Genomic DNA, 19,237 nt, shown 5'->3' with positions numbered 1-19,237 from the left:
CACCGCCCATGGCGATTGTGATTGGTTTAAAGAAATGCCAATAAACCAGAGCACATTTTTCTCCCATCCAGGAATGCAACGTGGACTAGACAGACGCTCCTCCGTGGCGCTGTGTAGGAAGGTCTGGCAAAGCAAGACTAATAATGATGTAATACATAACAGTGGAACACATTTATGTTGAACATCAGCTTGTTTAATGTGATTATAAATATTGGAGAGAAAAAATAACATTGTGATATTGATATCACCCTAATTTAAACACAAAAACAGTCAGTTTCATCAGTCAGTTTCATCAGTTTACTTGGGTTCCTTTGGGTTTCAGGACGGTGACCCCGAGGTCAGAGAGCTTTACTGCATCATCTGCTCAAGTGTCAGATCTGAATCCCTAAACCAGCTCTATGTTTGCTGCTCTGCGTCCTGGCCTTTTACCTCCTGTGAAGAAGCAAACATCACTCATCGAAAAACAACTTCTGGTTCATTGATTCATAGTATTTATTTAAAGGACCCGTGACATGGTGCTCTTTGGATGCTTTTATATAGGCCTTAGTGGTCCCCTAATACTGTATCTGAAGTCTCTTTCCTGAAATTCAGCCTTGGTGCAGAATTACAGCCACTAGAGCCAGTCCCACAATGAGCTTTCCTTAGTATGTCCCATTTCTGTGTATGTAGCTATTGAGGAGGAGAGGGGGGGGGGGGGCAAGGTGGAGAGTGGGGGTGTGGCCTTGACCAACTGCCACTTTGCTCATTTGCCATGATGTCTCTCTCTCATGGGTGGGCCAAATTCTCTGGGCGGGCAAAGCAGAGAAAGGGGAGGTAATCTTGCTCCTTATGACCTCATAAGGAGCAAGATTCCTGATTGGCCCATCTGAGCTTTCATTATCTCAAAGGCAGAGCAGGATACCCAGGACTCGGTTTACACCTATCGCCATTTCTAGCCACTGGGGGACCATAGGTAGGCTGGGGGAACGCATATTAATGTTAAAAAACCTCATAAAGTGAAATTTTCATGCCATGGGACCTTTAACATGTCGCCTGTATGTATAGCCAAAATAAGTAAAACAGGCCAGTTCCAATCTGTCTTTCATGGGAAAACACAAGAGAGGGATAACTGCAGCGATGGTATGTTAAACTATTGAAACCTCTCTGCCTTTTAATAATGCGCAACACCCACATGCATTCTCTGCAAGTTGGGATACACACTGTGCTGAATGTCATTTACAACATAGCAGTGTGTATACAGTCAGTGAAAGCAACACATGTTGCTTCAGCGATTCAATTTCAGAGATCACTTGAAGTTTTATGTCTGCTACCACCAGCAAAATACATACATCAGAGAAAATAGTACCAAAATGTCATTGGGGAGAAGAACAATAATGTTCATAGATGTACGAAACTGATTTTTTTTTTATGAAAGAAAAAAAAAATTTAGGAAAAAAAAAAAAGGGGGGGGGGGAAAAGCAATGGGGGAAGGGCAACAATTTTGTTTTTTTTTTTTATTATTGAAGGATGGTTTGTAATGGTAAAATATGAGGCTGCAACTAACAAATATTTTCATTATCTCTTACTCTATACTAATTTCTTATTTTATAAAATGTAAGAGTATTAAAAAAATATATCACAAGCATCCCAAATTGCTAGTTTTGTCCGATTAAGAGTAGCCTACAAAAATCCAAAGATATTTAAGTAGTAACTTAATAATAACATTGACATGGCTTTGTTATTCAAGTGTCCCAGTAAACGAGCAATACCCTGAAGACCCTGAAACTGAAGCAGCTAAATGGAATTCAGCCATATTTAATTTTATTATTTACACCTGTGCTTTGTCAAAATGTCTTCAGTAAAAAAAAAAAAAGGCCTATGATATAAAACTGAGAAAAATAGCAATTATTTCAGAGGCTGGAACCAGATAATGTTTGGCTAATTATGAAAAAAGTTGCAGATTATATTTCATCAATTGACTAAATAATTGTCTAATCGTTTCAGTTTTGGACTTAAACATTTCCTTGCCCGCATGGCCACAGTGCATCATATCAAAGTACTTACCTGAACTTAACAAAACAAGCTCAACTCATGGTCTACTTACTTGTTCTGGAGCTTTCTGCTGCACAAATCTTATTCTGCAAATGGAATTTCCTCAGTTGTCACTGAAGATGTTAAAAGCTAAGATGATTTTGTTTAAACATAGACAGTCCATTCAAACTAAGCAAACCATCTCTGCTGTTGAAGACCATGATAAATGGTCCAAGGCGCCATAACAAGTAGCCTAAGTCTACTGCTTGTTTCCATTGAAATCAATTTACTTGGATTTTACAATGTTCCTCTTCAGACCCTGGCCCATAATAATAACCACTCGTATAGGTGCAGTTTAGTGTCCCAAATTATTTTCCAAAAATCTGAGTGTCACAAATGTCTTAAATGAGGGTTTTATTTGAGACGGATTAGTTTATTATTTTCCAAAAACTGAGTGTGCCAAAGATACCATGACTGAACGTCTAACCCTTAACTCTAGCCCTAACCCATCTTCCATAGGGAATTTATTGGGACACTAAACTGCACGCATACCCCACTACAGTATGAAATGGGTCACGTTAAATGACTATTAATTGTAAAGGTATGACTTTGGTCACTGTGTGTGTGTGTGTGTGTGTGTGTGTGTGTGTGTGTGTGTGTGTGTGTGTGTGTGTGTGTGTGTGTGTGTTTTTTTGCTGGTCCAGCCTGCCAGAGAGGGGAGTCGAGAGCTCTGCTGGGAACTACATGGTGCTCAATTTTTCAAGATGTCGTCGTTGGAGCAGAGGCTGTCGCGAATCGAGGAGAAACTAAAGCAGGAAAATGAAGACGCTCGCCGGAGAATCGACCTTAACATCGACATGAGTCCGCAGCGACCACGTCCGAGGCCAAGTGAGTGTCCACCCGGGAGGACCGGGGAGTCGGTAACAGGCAGAATAGCAGGGGGAAAGATCGGAGAGGCGGAGGGAGGAGGGACGGAGTGGCGGTGTTTTGCTGCTCCGTGCTACGACATGCTAACAGGCTAGCTACATAAACAAACACCGACTCAGCTTGCTCGGTTGATTTTACTGTAAAATGCTAACTTAACAAGTGGGACAATTTCTAAAGTTAGTAAAGGAAAAAAACAAAAAAAAATTCAGCGCTGTCATGAAATGTCTAGCTAGCTAGCTGGCAGGCACGTCCCGAAATCTGCTCTGATTCTGTCAAACCAGCTAAGCTAACACAATCTGAGTGATAGTCGGTGGCAGGCCCAGCGTCAATCTAAACGTGATGTAGCTAGTGTTCAGCCTAAACCTAAAATCATATGGAGGTGCCATTTATCCCCAGTTTAGCTATAGTTTCACATACGTGTTAAGCAGTGTGTTTGCTTGCGTGACTCCTGCGGCAAAGTCAGTTTTCACTGCCAGTTTTGACCCTTGACGAAACAGACGCTAATATGTGGAAGCTATTAGATCTAGCTAGCGTTACCAACACTTATGTTGTTATACTTTATAAACTAACGTTACTACTAAATAATACACCAGATTTATATAGCGCTTTTAGAAGTCCCCAAAGACGCTTTACATGGTAGGATAGAAATAAAAACAAGCAGTTAACATTTTAATAAATACAATATTAAGATTGCAAGACAGATATAAACTTAGCTATACTTAATATATACCGGTACTGGTTCAATTTCAGTCTGCTGCTGACTTATTGACATAAACAATAATAGCTTTATTTATATAGCGCCTTTTAAAAACAAAGTTACAAATTGTTTTACAATAAAAGATAGGGGTATATAAGATCCAGCACTTAAGATATAACAATATACAAGAATATAAATAGTTACAACAAATACCATCTGTTAAGAAAAAGCTTGATAATAGAAGCTTTGTTGAAAAGGTTACAGTGAGTCTTACAAAGGGACTTAAAGGAAGATACTGTGATTGCCAGTCTGAGATCCTCAGGCAGGGAGTTCCAATAAAGTCCCTCACAGATTTCAGTGAATATGGAGTGAGTGTTGTAAGAACTGGTGAAAAAGTAACGTTTGGGCACTTGAACCGTCTGCAGGAGAAAACTCTCAAACAGACAGAACAGCTAGTTCCAACAGGAGAGTCTGCAACATGCCTGTGCTGACTGATGTGTAACAGCGAAATAAACACTGTGGTGGAGACAGAAAGCTCTTTATTATCTTACCAGGTTAACATAGTGGGCTTTTAAAACTGGTAGCCAACAATATAAGAAACCCTATTCACTCACTGGCTGTTCAAAGATCATTCTTTCCTACAGATCACTTGTCTATTCATATGAGCTTTGAGAGACATTGACCACAAACCTGCTTCTTTTCCCTTTCTGTTCTTTTTAAAATGTTTTGTGAGGTTACGTCAGCTGTCTGTATTGTGAATTAGTTAAAGGAAAGGCTGGTGCTGTATTTTTTTATTATTGTCAACAAATCTCATGAAAAGACCAAAACCATGTTTTGACTGTGTATCCAAAGCCTGGTTTATTCCTCTGTGACGTAGACCAATATCTAGTAACGCTCCAATCCTACACTGACCTGATTTTAGTTGATCGGGTAATAACCATGATATTACCAAACTCCATTAAATACAGTTTCTGTCTTAATGTCATTATAAAATTCAGTCTTTTCCATCATCATCAAATGGTGGTCATTGGGCCATTTCTCTTTCACCAGCAATCCCATCCTTTTAGTTAGCTTACATTAAGTGATCCCAATAAGTTCCACGCACAGAGTTATACAAATTAATTTTTTTGGAAAAAGAGACCTGTGTTAGCGGGTCGGTACTTTGTATCAGCAGATACTCTGAGTTTCCAGTAGGTGTATCCCACTTTTTTATTTATTTATGAAATGATATATTTGTGACCTGTTTCTAAAGATTTATGACTTCAGTCCATAACCAGTGGACTTGGGGCTGAGTGCCACAGACAGGGTTTGGAAGTCGGAAAGTATTAAAAGATGGACTAGCACATTGCTGATTTTGGTCTTTTCGTAGGATTTATTGACAATAAGAAAAAGATAGAATAAAGTGTTTTTTTCCCTATCTGTGATGATATGATGGAGCGTGCGTGTGTGTGCGTGTGTGATCGTCTCAGTAGAACAGTGCAGTAATGTACGTGTGTGTGTATATTTTCTTTCCTCTGTCTAGTCATCGTGATCCAGCTCAGTCCTGCTCCAGCCCCTTCCCAGCGTGCAGGTATCATTCAATCCATCGCTCTCTCTGCCACTGCACCTCTTTTTCTCCACCCCCCCCCCTCCCCAACACCTGTATTCCCTGTTTCACCTTCTATCCCCTCGTCCCTCATATTTGTGTTTCTTATTTTTTAATCCTATCAGACAAAAACACAGGCAGTTCCCTACATTTTCTACACTAGTTAACTTTCCTTTGTTTTACTCCTGCCAGTAGAGCCTAATAGGCTTTCAATGCTACTACTTCACTTACTGTAATTACTCATGTTTATCTTTGTAACACTTTTATCCATGTTATTTTACATCCAGTGTAATAGTAGTCTAAAAAGGACAGACTTTGTGGAAAAAAGATTTCTTACGCCTTTAACAAGTGGCTGTAAAATTCAGTTTACTCTCTCCAGCAAATACAGGGGCACATTGTATTTCAGCCAGATCGACTGAATGGTCTTTTAAGTAACTTTTGTTGGCATCAGTTGACAAGGTTGGTTTTAGAGACACAGATTAACCACTACATTTAACATGCCAGAAGAAGACCCATACTTTCTCTCACACACTTAATTTCCAACCTCCACTGAGGGGTAGAAGTCCATGTCTGTGAAACCAGTTGTTGACCAGTTCTGATATTTTCTCCCAGCAGTTATTTACACCTCCCCTCAAATCACATCCTCTCTCCATCTTTCCATTCTGACTCCTCTCTCTGTCTGTGCCAGTGGCAGGGCAGTGTTGGTGTGTGTTGATGTTCACAGTGTGTGTGTGTGTGTGTGTGTGTGTGCGTGTGGACGTGTGTCAGATGATTAACCTTCGTTTTGCTGTAGGCAGAGAATCGCGGTGCATGTGGCTTTTCTGCACGATACGATGTTTTGGGTTGTGTTTTGTCCGACACCGTCTCTAATCTAGCATCCCCACTGGTCCGTCTGCAGGAGTGCTGTGAACACTCTGGCTGCTCTCTCCCTCTCTGTTTTCTTTGTGTGGCGACTGAGGACTTACTGTCCGAGACTGACTGACTGACTGTCTGACTTCCAGCTTACTCTGCTATGCAGTTTTGGCCGAAATTCTCCTCTCTTTCTCTCTGTTTGATGTTGTTTCTCTGTTATTCATCTTTTGGCATCCCCCCGCTCCCCCTTCCTTTTGCAGCAGCACTGTGTGAGCTGGAGGCGGTGCAGCAGTGCCTGCGAGTATGTTTGTGTGTGTGTGTTTATGTGTCTCCCCATCTCCTCGCGCTCTCTGCCCGTCTCTGCTCACATCCGCCCATCTGGAGCCAGCCAAGCTATGGAGATACAATCTGTGCCAGAGACTGCCTGAGTCCTTCTTCCTTTCCATACTAACACCTCCTCTCCTTCACTAACTGATTCTCCCCTTACAGGCCGATCCATCCACAGGTGACTCGTGGATACAAACACCTGCTGGCACTCTCAGAAGAGCTGCCAGCCTTCTGCTACAAAAACTATAATAATGTTAATGATAACATTAACCGCTGCATGGTCCAATAAATGTTTTGCAAACTGGTTTCGAACATTAAAAAGGTGCTGGTGTGAGTTATATAATAAGCAGGGATTTCAACTTTTCTGAAGCCACAGTGTTCATAGTCATAGTCTGAGCATTTGGTTGCATGACTTGGTTTGTGCTAATACTACTTTAGATTGTTCTCCTGAAGTTCTATAACATCTCCATGTTATCTTCCATGTCCAAAATTAGTCAGCGCTTGCTTGCACGTACACCTGCTACGTCAAGGTCAGCTGAGTTTGAACATGTCCTTGAATGCATGATTTAGACCTATGGGGCTAGAAGCATGTTGCAACAGCCACTCAGTCGGCATCCAGGGTTATAAAGCCATTGAGGGGTATCAATCAGGCTGAGTCTCTTTTGTGTGGCTAATATTCAGTGTCAAATTACGGTTTATTACAACTTGGGTTTATTTTCATTATTTCGGCCATCAGTTCTGTCGGTTATGATAACATTGTACTACTCACCAAAATACATCTCGGACATCTTGGAACATGGCGACATTGCTGAAGATGCACAAGCAAGCAGTTAAATGATCACACAGGTTGTAAAAATACCCAACTTAGCCACACTTATTTGATGGAGAAAACAAAAGTTAATCATAAAATGATTACTCAAACTGTCTGTTAACATCCGTTACATTTCACAGATTGACTCTCTGGTTGAACTTTAAACAATTTGTTTCCGTGGTTTTGAACACTGCCATTTGTCCTGTACAATGAGGGATTAATAACAACATTACATGTGCTCTCACTTTTTGGTTTTTCCTCCAAATAAACAGTTGGGTTGTTTTATAAGTTAACCTGTGTGATCAACTGATTGTACTTTTTCCCTGTTGGTCGTGTGTTTTGTGTCATGTGCATTCTGAGATCCCAGCAGTCATTTTAGTGTGTACAATGCTGCCATAACTAATAAAACTACTGGCTTCAGCTAATAATAGAAAACCCAAATGTTTATAAACCGTAGTTTTCCTTTAAGAGTGAACTGTGGATCTCTACATCCCTAAACTGTACCTCCCAGGCTGCAGGCTAACCCTGTGCTGTCCCTCCCTGCCTGAGAATTGTGTTGCTTTTGCTTTGAGATAACCGTCCTGTTAGTTTTAACGTTAGCAAAACAAAAACAAAGCTGTGATTTTGGGGAAATAAAAACAAGTTCATATGGTGGTTAAATACTACGCAGGGTCTAGATAGCAGGGCTCCAGTGAAAGAACTATTTGACCTCGCCAAGGCTAGTTTCCATTTGTCTCTCATGGGAAGTCATTTTCAGTCGGTACTAAACAGGATATGATAGAGCACATTCTTTTCTCATCAGACACTTTGATTTGTATAAAAAGAAAACCTGAAGCCCAGATTTTTAACAAGGAAATACAAAGTCAAAGAGAAATTGGTTAAAGAAAGCTAATAAATCACAAATAATAATAATAATAATATACGTATTATCATATTCTCTAATGGTGCACAACAGCTTTAAACCACTAAAATGATGAGTCAGCAAATGCATGAATAAACATAGTCATCTTACACCTTCTGGCATGCTGGCCTCGGGTGCAAAACGCACTGTACCATTGGTTCTGTTTCTAATGTGTCCCCCCCCCCCCCACCCCAGCGCTCCAGCTGCCGCTGGCCAATGATGGAGGCAGCCGTTCATCATCTTCAGAGAGCTCCCCTCAGCACCACCCCTACCCCAGCCGTCCGCGACACATGCTCACCCTGCCCACACCTCCGTACGGCCTGCAGAAGAGCTTAGAGAAGTATGTGGACGTGTGTGTGTGTGTGTGTGTGTGTGTGTGTGTGTGTGTGTGTGTGTGTGTGTGTGTGTGCACACGACACACACAAATGCATCCACTCTTATCTTGCTACGGACATTCACACTAAAACATACTTCATGTAGCATTTGCACTCCCTCACTTTGTGTGTTATTGTGTGTGTTTTGTTGTGTGTGTTTTGTACCCACAGTGCAGAGATCGACCAGAAATTGCAGGAGATTATGAAACAGACGGGTTACCTGAAGATCGATGGTCAGGTGAGATGTGATACATGTTGAGTTTCTCTAGTCTGGAAATGTTAATCTCCTACATGTCATAAATTACATAACTTAAATCAGGGTGAGAGGTCATCAGGCAGGCCATATTTGATATGTTTCTTATGATCAAAAGACCAAAACCAACTAACATGTTCTATTAAGTCGGATATATCCTATTCCTTATTCCACTGGGTGTTCCTTCATTACGATAAACATGGGCACTGTAGTTTATTTTAAATCAGTCCCGCTGCTGTAAATACTCCACAGCTGAAAATAGTCCCCAACAAATGTACGATTTCCTCCTGTTTGACTAACATTAGCTTTAAACTACTGTTCCAGTTGCTTTAGGACATTTAGGTGGAAGCTGAACACCATAGACAGAGTAGGAAAATAGGAAAGTAACACATTGTTGGTCTTTTGCCTTTTCTTGCGTCTTATTGACAATAAAAAATACATTAAATAAAAGATATCCCTATCTTAGTTCTAAATGAGTTTCTTAACACATAAGTATTTTATTTTATTTAAGTATTCAGAAAGAATCTATTTCACTACGATGAAAAAGCAGGTTGGCTGGTACAGTAAGGGAGACCATTGTTAAACCAGGTCAAGGTGTTAAAACTCTATGAAAGCAAACATCCACGCCACTACCACAAGTGTCCTGGAGCAGAGCAGAGAATCTCTATCAAGTAAAACAACAGCCCTCTCTGGTATTGTTTTCTCTTTGACATAAACAGATTATTATAAAAACTCAAAAACAGTGAGATGTGTGTTGTTTTTGTCTACCAAGATAAATTCAAGATTGAGAATGGGTTGGCTTCGTTTTGTTTCCTCCCTCCTAAAGCCCTCTGGTCCAGTATCGCATCCTAAGCCAGGCAAGGTTTGAAGATGCTGGGGAAAATGATTTGACTCATTGCTGTACTCCAGATTGTTTTTACTTCCTCTCATTAGCCTCGATCAGACGTCACTCACAGCATCTCACTCACTGGTGATTCAATTTTAACGAAGCAGGGACACAAAGCATCACTCCAATGTGTGCTGGTATTCTCAGACTTGGCCAATGGGGGAGCAGCTTAATTACACATCAAAACGTTTATGACAAAGTGGCCCAGAGGGGTTTACTGGGGGGGTTATTACTTCTTACAAAGCAGAAAATCAGAACTGGCCTCTCATCTATTTTCAGCTTGGAGAGTTTGCATAAAACAACTAACATTTGAACCGGTAATACAAATATTTTGAGAATGATCTGAAGTCTCGTTTTGTCTGTGGTTGTGCCTCCTTGTCCGTCCACAGCGGTATCCAGCGGAGGTGACGGACCTGATCAGTGAGGGGGAGATCGGCAGCGGGACCTGTGGACAGGTCTTTAAAGTACGATTCAAGAAGACTGGCCATGTCATCGCTGTCAAAGTAAGACCCTTATGCACTCACCTGTTCACTGTTCACACAACACATAGAAAGAAATTAAATGATAACATGAGGACTATGAAATGCATCAAAAATATAATATTTGATAGCACAGTTACTTTAAAGGAACACGCCGACTTATTGGAACTTTAGCTTATTCACAGGAACCACCAAAGTTAGACAAGTCGATGCATACCCTTCTCATCTCCATGTGTGTTGTAACTCTGCCCCCAGCGCTAGCTAAGCCTAGAACAGATCCTGCAGGTAACCGGTTCCAACTAGCCTACTGCTCTGAATAAGTGACAAAATAACACCAACATTTTCCTATTAACATGTTGTGATTTGTATAGTCACAGGGTGTACAAATAACAAGGTCACATGAGACACAGCCATCTTCTAACTGTATACATACTGGGAACTATATTCTCAGAAAGGCGAAGCACTGCTACTTCTGCTACTTGAGCGGAGTGATTTGCTAGCAGCACCTGAAGCCCTGTGGTGAGGAGCAGAGAGTTCGCCTGGAGTTCGCTCAGAGTTGGAGTAATAGAGTTAACAATTACTAGATAGTAAAAGCATAGTGACCTTGTTATTTGTACACGCTGTGACTATACAAATCACAAAATGTAAACAGGAACATGTTGGCGTTATTTTGTCACTTATTCGGAGCAGTGGGCTAGTTGGAACCGATTACCGGCGTCACACAGAGTTACAACACGCACGGAGATGAGAAGGGTATGTATCGACTTGTGTAACTCTGGGGGATACGGTGAATAAGCTAAAGTCCCAATAAGTTGGCGTGTTCCTTTTAAAACAGAACAGAATTGGTACATAACCCAGAACGAGATAAGAGACAGGCCCAAGAAATATTACCATATTACCTAAACTATTTGTCACTTCTAGTTTAAAGCTCTTTCTATTAGTAATGTATTTGATGGGGGTTGGTAACCGCTTCCAATCAGAGGAGACTCCGTACAGAACAGTGCGTTTCCGATCATTTGTTTTAGGTTTGGGAAGACATCATTTACATTAATGAATTAATTGGCATGATTGATTGTTAGCATTCCTTGTAAGCTGCTGGTGTTTGTGGCTAGAATGTTTAAGCTGTGCTAAAAAGAATTGAGAAGATGGGTTCCTGATAAACAACAGCAGCACTTAGACAACGTTTGTTTTTGACAGGTAGCCAGGATTATTTGGAGTGCCATAAGTCTCCTTAATACGAGCATTGTGTTCTGTAAAATTGATGATCGGAACAAATTGTAATATGTGGGCTGGTAATTTCATGGCTCATGGCTTATTTTTAAAATAAAAGAAAGGAATTCCCTGCATGGATCATGAAGACATAACCTCTTAAACATTAGTCAACATGATCAAAATACAGCAGGAGCTTAATGCTAACTGACTCTGACTTAGCTCTCTAATTTTTCTGTTTCTGTTCTGCTTTAATTGTGACTAGTGTACCAACACAGTGGCAGTAATAACACCAAATAACAACCCACCTATTTAAGAGATGACTTAATTGTAGAGGTCCGAGCTGTTAAACAACCAGGCAGTCAATCTGCGCACCAGAGGAGTCTTTGTTTTGTGATTTTCTAATGGCTTGTTTTTTACACACTGTGTTTCATACATGCAAATGCTGTCAGTAATCTGTGTGTGTGTGTGTGTGTGTGTGTGTGTGTGTGTGTGTGTGTGTGTGTGTGTGTGTCACCAGCAAATGCGTCGTACAGGAAACAAGGATGAGAACAAGAGGATCCTGATGGACCTGGATGTGGTGCTGAAGAGTCATGACTGCCCTTACATCATCCAGTGCTACGGCGCCATAGTTACCAACGTGAGTGTCCCTAAAATACATTACCGTCTGTATTGTATCTTAACAACAAAATTGTAGGGCAGAATTAAAGTATATTAGCATGCAATGTGACTGCTTTTACCCTTATACTGTATGTCCGTGGACTCCCCTGTGGTACCTCCTCAATAGGGGTGTAAGAAATTATCTGGAAGGGCCATTTTCACAGGAGTCCCTTGACCTCTCACCTCAAGATATCTGAATGAAAATGGGTTCTACGGGTACCCATGCAGTTTGGAGCAAAAAAACATGCAGTTTTTCTCATGCAGTACAAATGTGTTCTGCATGCTGCGGCCCCTAAACAGTCTTTGAGTTGCATAAATTGGGTATTACTGAAAGCTGAGACTCTTGTGGATTTAATGAGCTTAATTGTATTCATGTGTGATTATGTTAGTCCCCATAGTAGCCATTTCATTGTATTGAGACCAATTTTTGGAACTTGACCTCATTAAAAATATTATTATTATAAAATATTATATTGCAATACTGTATATTGAGTCATAACCATGACTGTAACCCCTGTGTCATGATATGTATCGTATTGCCAGATTCCTGCCAATACACAGCCCTACCCCTGACCTTAACTGCTAAAGTCTGGATGAATATGTGTGTTGTTCATGTACAGACGGATGTATTCATTGCCATGGAGCTGATGGGAACGTGTGCTGAGAAGCTGAAGAAGAGAATCCAGGGCCCCATCCCAGAGCGAATCCTTGGAAAGATGACAGTGGCAGTAAGTGGGAGAAATGCACAGATGGGAAAGTGTACAACACTGCTCACTTGATTGTGTTGTTCTCATATTCTTCCTGTGTGTATGTTTCTGCTCCAGATAGTGAAGGCGTTGCTGTACCTGAAAGAGAAACACGGTGTCATCCACCGAGACGTCAAACCCTCCAACATCCTCCTGGACGCTAAAGGTCAGATCAAACTGTGCGACTTCGGCATCAGCGGACGCCTCGTTGACTCCAAGGCCAAGACCCGCAGCGCCGGTTGTGCTGCTTACATGGCGGTGAGTGAAAACCCACACAGTCTACACTCAAAAATCTACAAGTATCTCACACACAAAGTTACCACCTCCTGTCTAACACAATACAAAAAAAAGACGTATGACACACACTGATTCCCTGAACAGAGTGTTTCCTGTTCTTGAATCCTTTCAGCCTGAGAGGATAGACCCTCCAGATCCCACCAAACCTGACTATGACATCCGAGCAGACGTGTGGAGCCTTGGCATCTCTCTGGTAAAACGGCTTTCATTTTATTACCATAAAATAAGTGTACTTGTTCTTAAAGTAGGTGCTGGGCAATCGTGGGGTGCCATAAGAACTGGTAAGCACTGTCACATTTGAGCATTTATTTTCTACATTTCATTGTAGTATTAAAATTGCATTATTTACATGTTTTCAAATGTGTCAAAATGGAAGAAATATGCAACACATCGCAAAATCATGCATATTAAAACAGTTGTTGTAATGCACAGCGTGATGACAGAGGGCCATGGCCTAAAAACTTAAGGAGCAACTGTAGTTTTCATTTTCATCAGTATGTCGTGGATATTTGCACGATAAGATAAAGCAGCTCAACATTTGTTGTATGACATTAGTATATAGTCTTTAACTGTTATCATAGTGCTCTGATGTGCTGAAGTCAGGTTTTTTTTGCCTCATCTGAAATTCCAGTTGTAGCTTCATCCATTATTCTGCAGCTGTGAACAGAGAGTGGTTACCTGATAACACGTTCAAGTTAGAGAAGGGAACTCACAGAACATGCACTGAACATGGGTGGATAAAAACACTGCCAAGAACAATTAATTATAAATTACTAGTTTTCTTCCTTGTTAGTAAAAAAAACTTCCTGGTTGGAGGTTATTATTACTATTATTATGTTTGGGTAAAAAATAAATCCATGGGCAGCTGCATAGGCCGCCTGGGGGATTACATGGCTCTATGCACAAATCATTATAAGCATATAGGACGAGGTGGTGCTGCTTTATTGACAGTGGATGGGTTAATGTGTCCATGTGTCCTCTAGGTGGAGCTGGCCACGGGACAGTTTCCCTACAAGAACTGCAAGACAGACTTTGAGGTTCTGACCAAAGTGCTGCAGGAAGATCCTCCTCTGCTGCCCCTCGGCATGGGTTTCTCCCTGGACTTCCAGTCCTTCGTCAAAGACTGGTGAGTACTAATCTCACTCTAAAACTGATCCAGTCAGAGCTCTCAGGTCATCAGATGGTGGTTTTCTAACTGGGCATAGAATAAGATTCAGTTCTGGTGAAGGTGCTTTTAGCTACTTTGGTCCTGTTCTCTGGAACAAACTGCCTGATGACCTGACATCTATCACAACTGTCTCCACGTTCAAGAGTAAACTGAAAATGTTTTATCAGGCTTACATGTTTACTTACTATGTGCGTGTGTCAGAGGTTTGATTCTCTGCCTGAATCCGATTGGGCCCGACCCAGACTGTGATTTCTCAAAATGTTCCTGGCCTTGATACGGGTAGGGTGTGTGTAAATGTCCCGGTGTTTTTTTTGTTGGTTTCTTTTATGCAGACCTTATAGTCTGTGTAATGAATAATATATGGGCTGTGTACCGTTCTGTGTGTTGAGCGCCATCATCTGAATATCTTTTCAACTTAAACTTGGATTAAAAAGCACACTTGTAGAGAATATCAACTAGGTTTGTCCCCGATTAAGAATTTTCATAGTCGAATCAGAAGTTTTATCGACTGATCGTCGAATAATGTGGCTGGGGTCGACCGTCGGTCACAGATCATGGAAAGGGAAACTTAAATTTGTCATGGAGTGGTTGGATTTATTTACCCACTTTAAAAATATTTATTAAAAGCTTCAAAGATTCGCAACGAAACCGATTTAGAGTGTTGCAGGGAAAAGTTGCAGCGGTCTGAACCGGCCCAACGAGCACCCTCGAGCACAGTATATGGTCGAGCGACCCAGAGAGTGACTGAAGAGAGCGAATTTCTTCAAATTCCTCAGGATCAACAAATTAGATTTTGGTGGTTAAAGGTCAAGGTCACTGTGACCTCACAAAACACGTTTTAATTTCCCCTTGCGTGATCATTACTCTTAATAGAATAAAATTAAATGAAGGTCAACTTCACTGTGGCATCATAATGTTCTGCAAAATGCTTTACTGGCCATTATTCAGCGCCAAAACTCAGGAACAGAAGCGGAGACATTTGTCGGATGCTGAATTGATGACACTAATCCTGTGGTAATCTGGTGATTAAATAGATCTTCAGTGCCTGACGGGTTCACGTTTCGCCCCAAAAAGCACTTAATACCTTCTATTCAATTCCTTTAAAGCTATAGTGCGTAGTTTCTGTCTCCCCCATGAGGAATTCGTGACCGCGCACCGCCCCTTCCCCCCCTCCTCCATGCAGTTGCTAGTAGCCAAGGAGGACACGAAGGATTAAAAAAACATGATGGACTCTTCGCAAGAGGTAATTATCTTCACTCGAGTTTCTGCGTGGGAAAGTCACAGGACGACACAATCTTCTGAACATAGCCATACTGAGAAATACAGAGAGAGTTTTGTGGAGCTGATAGTCTTAATTAGCTTTGTAGCAACTCATTTGGCAATGGCTTGAATGTACCGGACGTTCATTAATATAAAAAAGTTACGTACTAAAGCTTTAAAGTCCTCACGCTATATATTATGAGTCTGGACAGACATGGATGTAAACTACAACTTGACTGGTTGGGAGAGGCGGAAATCCTAGTTTGTTCTTGTATTTTATTTATTTTAGTCATGTCACTGTTGCTATATGCACTTTCATGTAAAGAGAGTTTAATTTCCATGTAATTAAATGTGCAAATATGAATAAAATTGTCTTAACTTGCCTTAAAATGTATCTTTTAAAATTCACAGCCTCACAAAGGATCACAGAAAAAGGCCAAAATACCACACGCTGCTGGTAAGACACCGTTCATAATGATCAACAAACATTTGGATGAGATGCACCAGAATTACCCAATGGTCAACTGTAACTGAAATGTCTCCCTTCCTCTGTATCTCTTTGTCTGTCTCCCTCATCCAGGAGCATAATTTCATCCGCCGTTACGAGGTGTTGGAGGTGGACGTGGCCGGTTGGTTCCAGACGGTGATGGATCGCACCGAGTCGCCTCGCAGCAGCCAGTGTTACAGCCATCAGCACCAGCTCCACTCGCTCTTCAGTAGGTAGCCTAGCCCAGCCCGGCGTTAGCTTAGCCAGACGCTAGTCTTGCCTAGCTTTAGCTTTGCCAAGCCCAGACAGTCTGTCCTAGTCAAGCCCAGCGTTAGCAGCTAAGCGTAGCGTTAAACCCAGCCCGCCTGTCCATCTGTCCACCGGAGAACCTGAAGAAACCAGGGAGGAGGGGGAGAGACGGAGACTTGATGGAGTGATGGACGGAGACATGGACTGATGGATGGATGGATGGATGGATGGATGGATGGATGGATGGATGGATGACACAAGTGGTTCTGTTTATCAGTGTGTTGAATCTGGACAGGCAGACATGGGAAGGAGGGGGAGAGAAAAAGGTGCACACTGCAGTTAGCTTCATTTGTTTACACACTGTTGCGTCTCGTCACACTATCATATCACGTCACATCACTGTGTGTAACAGCCACACACACACTCACATGCAAACTGTGTGTGTATCTTGTATGTGTTTCTACATTTCGTCCACTCGTCATTAGTTTCTCACCTACATGTCTGTCTCCAGCATTGATCCAAGCCGTTGGAGAAGTCAACAGAGTAGTCACTACACACTGGATTAAAGCATCTGCTACATTAGCAAACCTGAAACTCTATTGTACATAAATGTTCTGGAGGGCAACAATGTCCGGTGCAATTATGATTCTTCAGGTGTTTCTATTATCATACATTCTCAGGCTCTCTCTGTGTGTGTGTGTGTGTGTGTGTGTGTGTGTGTGTGTGTGTGTGTGTGCGTGCGTGTGCGTGGGTGTCTCCTCGCCATTTTCACCTTCACACTACAGCTGTAACACACAAACCACATTTAATTAATCAGTTAGCTGTGCTTCATTTTTAATATTTAAGGATAGTAACTCTCTATTAACTTTCAAATATCCGTCATTGTATTTAGCAGCTGCACAATTGGAAAAACAATGAAAAAGACTTACAAAAAAAATAGTGTTGCATTTTAGCTTTTTAGAGAATTTGCGTTTGTTTTTTTTTGTCAGAATTACTTAGATAAACTAAAAGGGATGCAGGGATACTAAGAAGAGAAGAGATACGTTTGAAAGGAGAAGGAGATTTTTTTCGTGGTGTAGGAGAGAAAAGCGGAGAAAGTAGAAGAAGGGAGTTGTACTCGATGGCGATTTGGAAGCTTGAATAACTGTTACAAGTGTGAGAAATGAAAGAGAGCTTGCAGGTACAAATGGGAGCAGAGTGTTTTTTCATTGAGAAGGCCAAGAACAGGAGCTTATCTTATACTAAATATATGAGTGGGGTAGATCTTATTACCTGTGGAGCATTTCTTTACTCTCGGTTGGTCTACCTCTTCCTCTTTGTCCACCTTTCTGTCTGCCTCTTCTGTGTAGTGGGATCTAGTGCTCCACAGTGTTACCAAACCAAAGGCTGCGTGTAGGTTGTTGGTAAAGAACGTTTCTTTGTGTTTTAAGAACCTAGATCAGGGGTCTCAAACTACAAGCCTAAGGTCACATCTGGCCCATGTGTATCGATTCTTGAACTGACTCACAAATCAGTTTGTTGTTTTGTCTTCTCGTGAAGGTTTTTAGTCTTTATAGTCTTTAACTAACAATTTCAACATCTCTCAATCGCTATTCATCTCCTAATTATTTTCTCAATTAATCATTCAGTCAGAAATTTTTTTCCAAGGGTCAGGGTCATAATTGCTTTCCAAAATGATTTTCAGTTTGCATCGTCTAAAGAATAGCAGCAAATCTGCACATTTGTAATACTGAAACCAGTGATTTTTTTTTTGTGGCAGTTATGCTTGAAAAAAAAGATTTATCAACTATCAAAATGGTTGTAGATAAATTTTCTGGTCAATCGACTGATTAATCAAATAATCTTACCTATCTACCAAAAGCTAAGACCAACAGCAGTCATATTTAGCCTAGTACAATTGACACCTAATGTGGCAGTTGTATCAGTCATCTAAGGACAACGCTGTCGTTCTCTGGGCATACAATCTGAAGCAGCATTAGGGTTAGTGTTTAAGCAGTGATCTAGGAAAACCTGCCGGGCCAGTGGGGGCCCAGGTAATTTGAATTTGAGACCCCTGAACTAGAGGATTGTTAAGATAAAATCAAGTGTGTCAGGTTTGATAAACAAGGCAAACCTGAACTGGTCAGTGTGTTTGAAACTGTAATGTGTAGATATACGTTAACAGCGCAGGTTTTTAGAGACAGACTGACTAGAGTCCTACTGCCCCCACCCCCACCCCCTTGACGGGCCACAGCCAAAGCCTGCTAGATGTGCAGACTCAAACCTCCCACACCCCGACACGCACCAAACCAAATCACTGCTAGACACGGAGAACTGAGAAATGGCAACGATAGAGAGAGGAAACCGTTAAGTGTCAGAGAGAGAGAGAGAGATCCAGGAATGTTGTCAAGATGGCAGAAAAGATGAGTGAAAATCAAATGGCAGGCACATGAGAGGAGAATACGGAGTGAGGTGAGAAGGAAGACAGGGAGTATTAAGAAGGTGTGATTGGAAATTAAAGAAAAGTCAGAGACAACCTGGAGTTGGATGACCAGAAGTAAGTGTTTGAGTAAGGAGGAGAGATTCAAAAGGGAAGGAAAACATCTGCCGGAGTTTTACAAGAGCGCCGAGCTCTGAGGCTAGCTGGTTATTGTAAAAAGCTTTCATGGTGTTACACCAATTTACCAATTATGATTTTAGGGAGTGAGTTAGTGTGTTGTGTTGATGATGTTTACTGTTCTGTTCAAACGATGTTATTTATTTACAATGCTACTGCTGCTGCTACGTTTTATTGCTTTAGACGCTGCTGTCACTTCTTTTCCCCAAAGGTCAAATACTTTTTTCTTTTTTTTAAGCCAAATAAGTGAAATAATGCAATGTCCACACGTGTTACCAAATACAGAGCAAGTCTGAAGAGTGCAAAAGCAAGTGAGAGATGGATTAGATGAGAAAGTGCAGGGAGGTTGGCTTCACAAAAAGTTCTAACTAACACATAATATAAACACACTTCACCTCAAATGTAGCTCTATGTGTAGTTAATCATTTATATCCTGACGTCACACTAAACTGTACAGTGTAGA

General features: G+C 41.3%; 1 protein-coding gene across 3 annotated transcripts; it reads left to right on the top strand.

Annotated features, from left to right (window-relative positions):
• The first annotated feature begins 2,719 nt into the window (after window positions 1-2,719).
• map2k7 (mitogen-activated protein kinase kinase 7) lies at window positions 2,720-18,567 on the top strand. 3 transcript variants are annotated; one of them, XM_039812068.1, is made up of 13 exons: window positions 2,720-2,898; window positions 5,157-5,204; window positions 8,306-8,450; window positions 8,656-8,722; window positions 10,013-10,126; window positions 11,832-11,951; window positions 12,592-12,699; window positions 12,796-12,975; window positions 13,127-13,207; window positions 13,998-14,140; window positions 15,854-15,899; window positions 16,023-16,158; window positions 18,398-18,567. In XM_039812068.1, the coding sequence occupies exons 1-13, from the start codon at window positions 2,775-2,777 to the stop codon at window positions 18,493-18,495; spliced, it is 1,410 nt and encodes a 469-aa protein (XP_039668002.1). In that variant the 5' UTR covers window positions 2,720-2,774; the 3' UTR covers window positions 18,496-18,567. The 3 variants fall into 3 exon arrangements, with proteins under 3 accessions (XP_039668002.1, XP_039667838.1, XP_039667919.1); XM_039811904.1 differs by lacking the exon at window positions 18,398-18,567 and having other exon boundaries at window positions 16,023-18,391; XM_039811985.1 differs by lacking the exons at window positions 5,157-5,204; window positions 18,398-18,567 and having other exon boundaries at window positions 16,023-18,391.
• The last annotated feature ends 670 nt before the right edge of the window (window positions 18,568-19,237 follow it).

This window comes from Perca fluviatilis, chromosome 1 (assembly GCF_010015445.1).
Source record: "Perca fluviatilis chromosome 1, GENO_Pfluv_1.0, whole genome shotgun sequence".
In the NCBI taxonomy this organism is placed as follows: domain Eukaryota; kingdom Metazoa; phylum Chordata; class Actinopteri; order Perciformes; family Percidae; genus Perca; species Perca fluviatilis.
This window is presented reverse-complemented; position numbering and strand designations above follow the sequence as displayed.

Bases quoted from the DNA above. Each gene is read 5' to 3' on its own strand.
- map2k7 (XM_039812068.1), top strand. From the start codon at position 2,775: ATGTCGTCGTTGGAGCAGAGGCTGTCGCGAATCGAGGAGAAACTAAAG. The intron at 12,700-12,795 runs GTAAGTGGGAGA...TTTCTGCTCCAG, and splicing joins TTGGAAAGATGACAGTGGCA to ATAGTGAAGGCGTTGCTGTA. The intron at 16,159-18,397 runs GTAGGTAGCCTA...ACCCCCACCCCC, and splicing joins CCAGCTCCACTCGCTCTTCA to TTGACGGGCCACAGCCAAAG.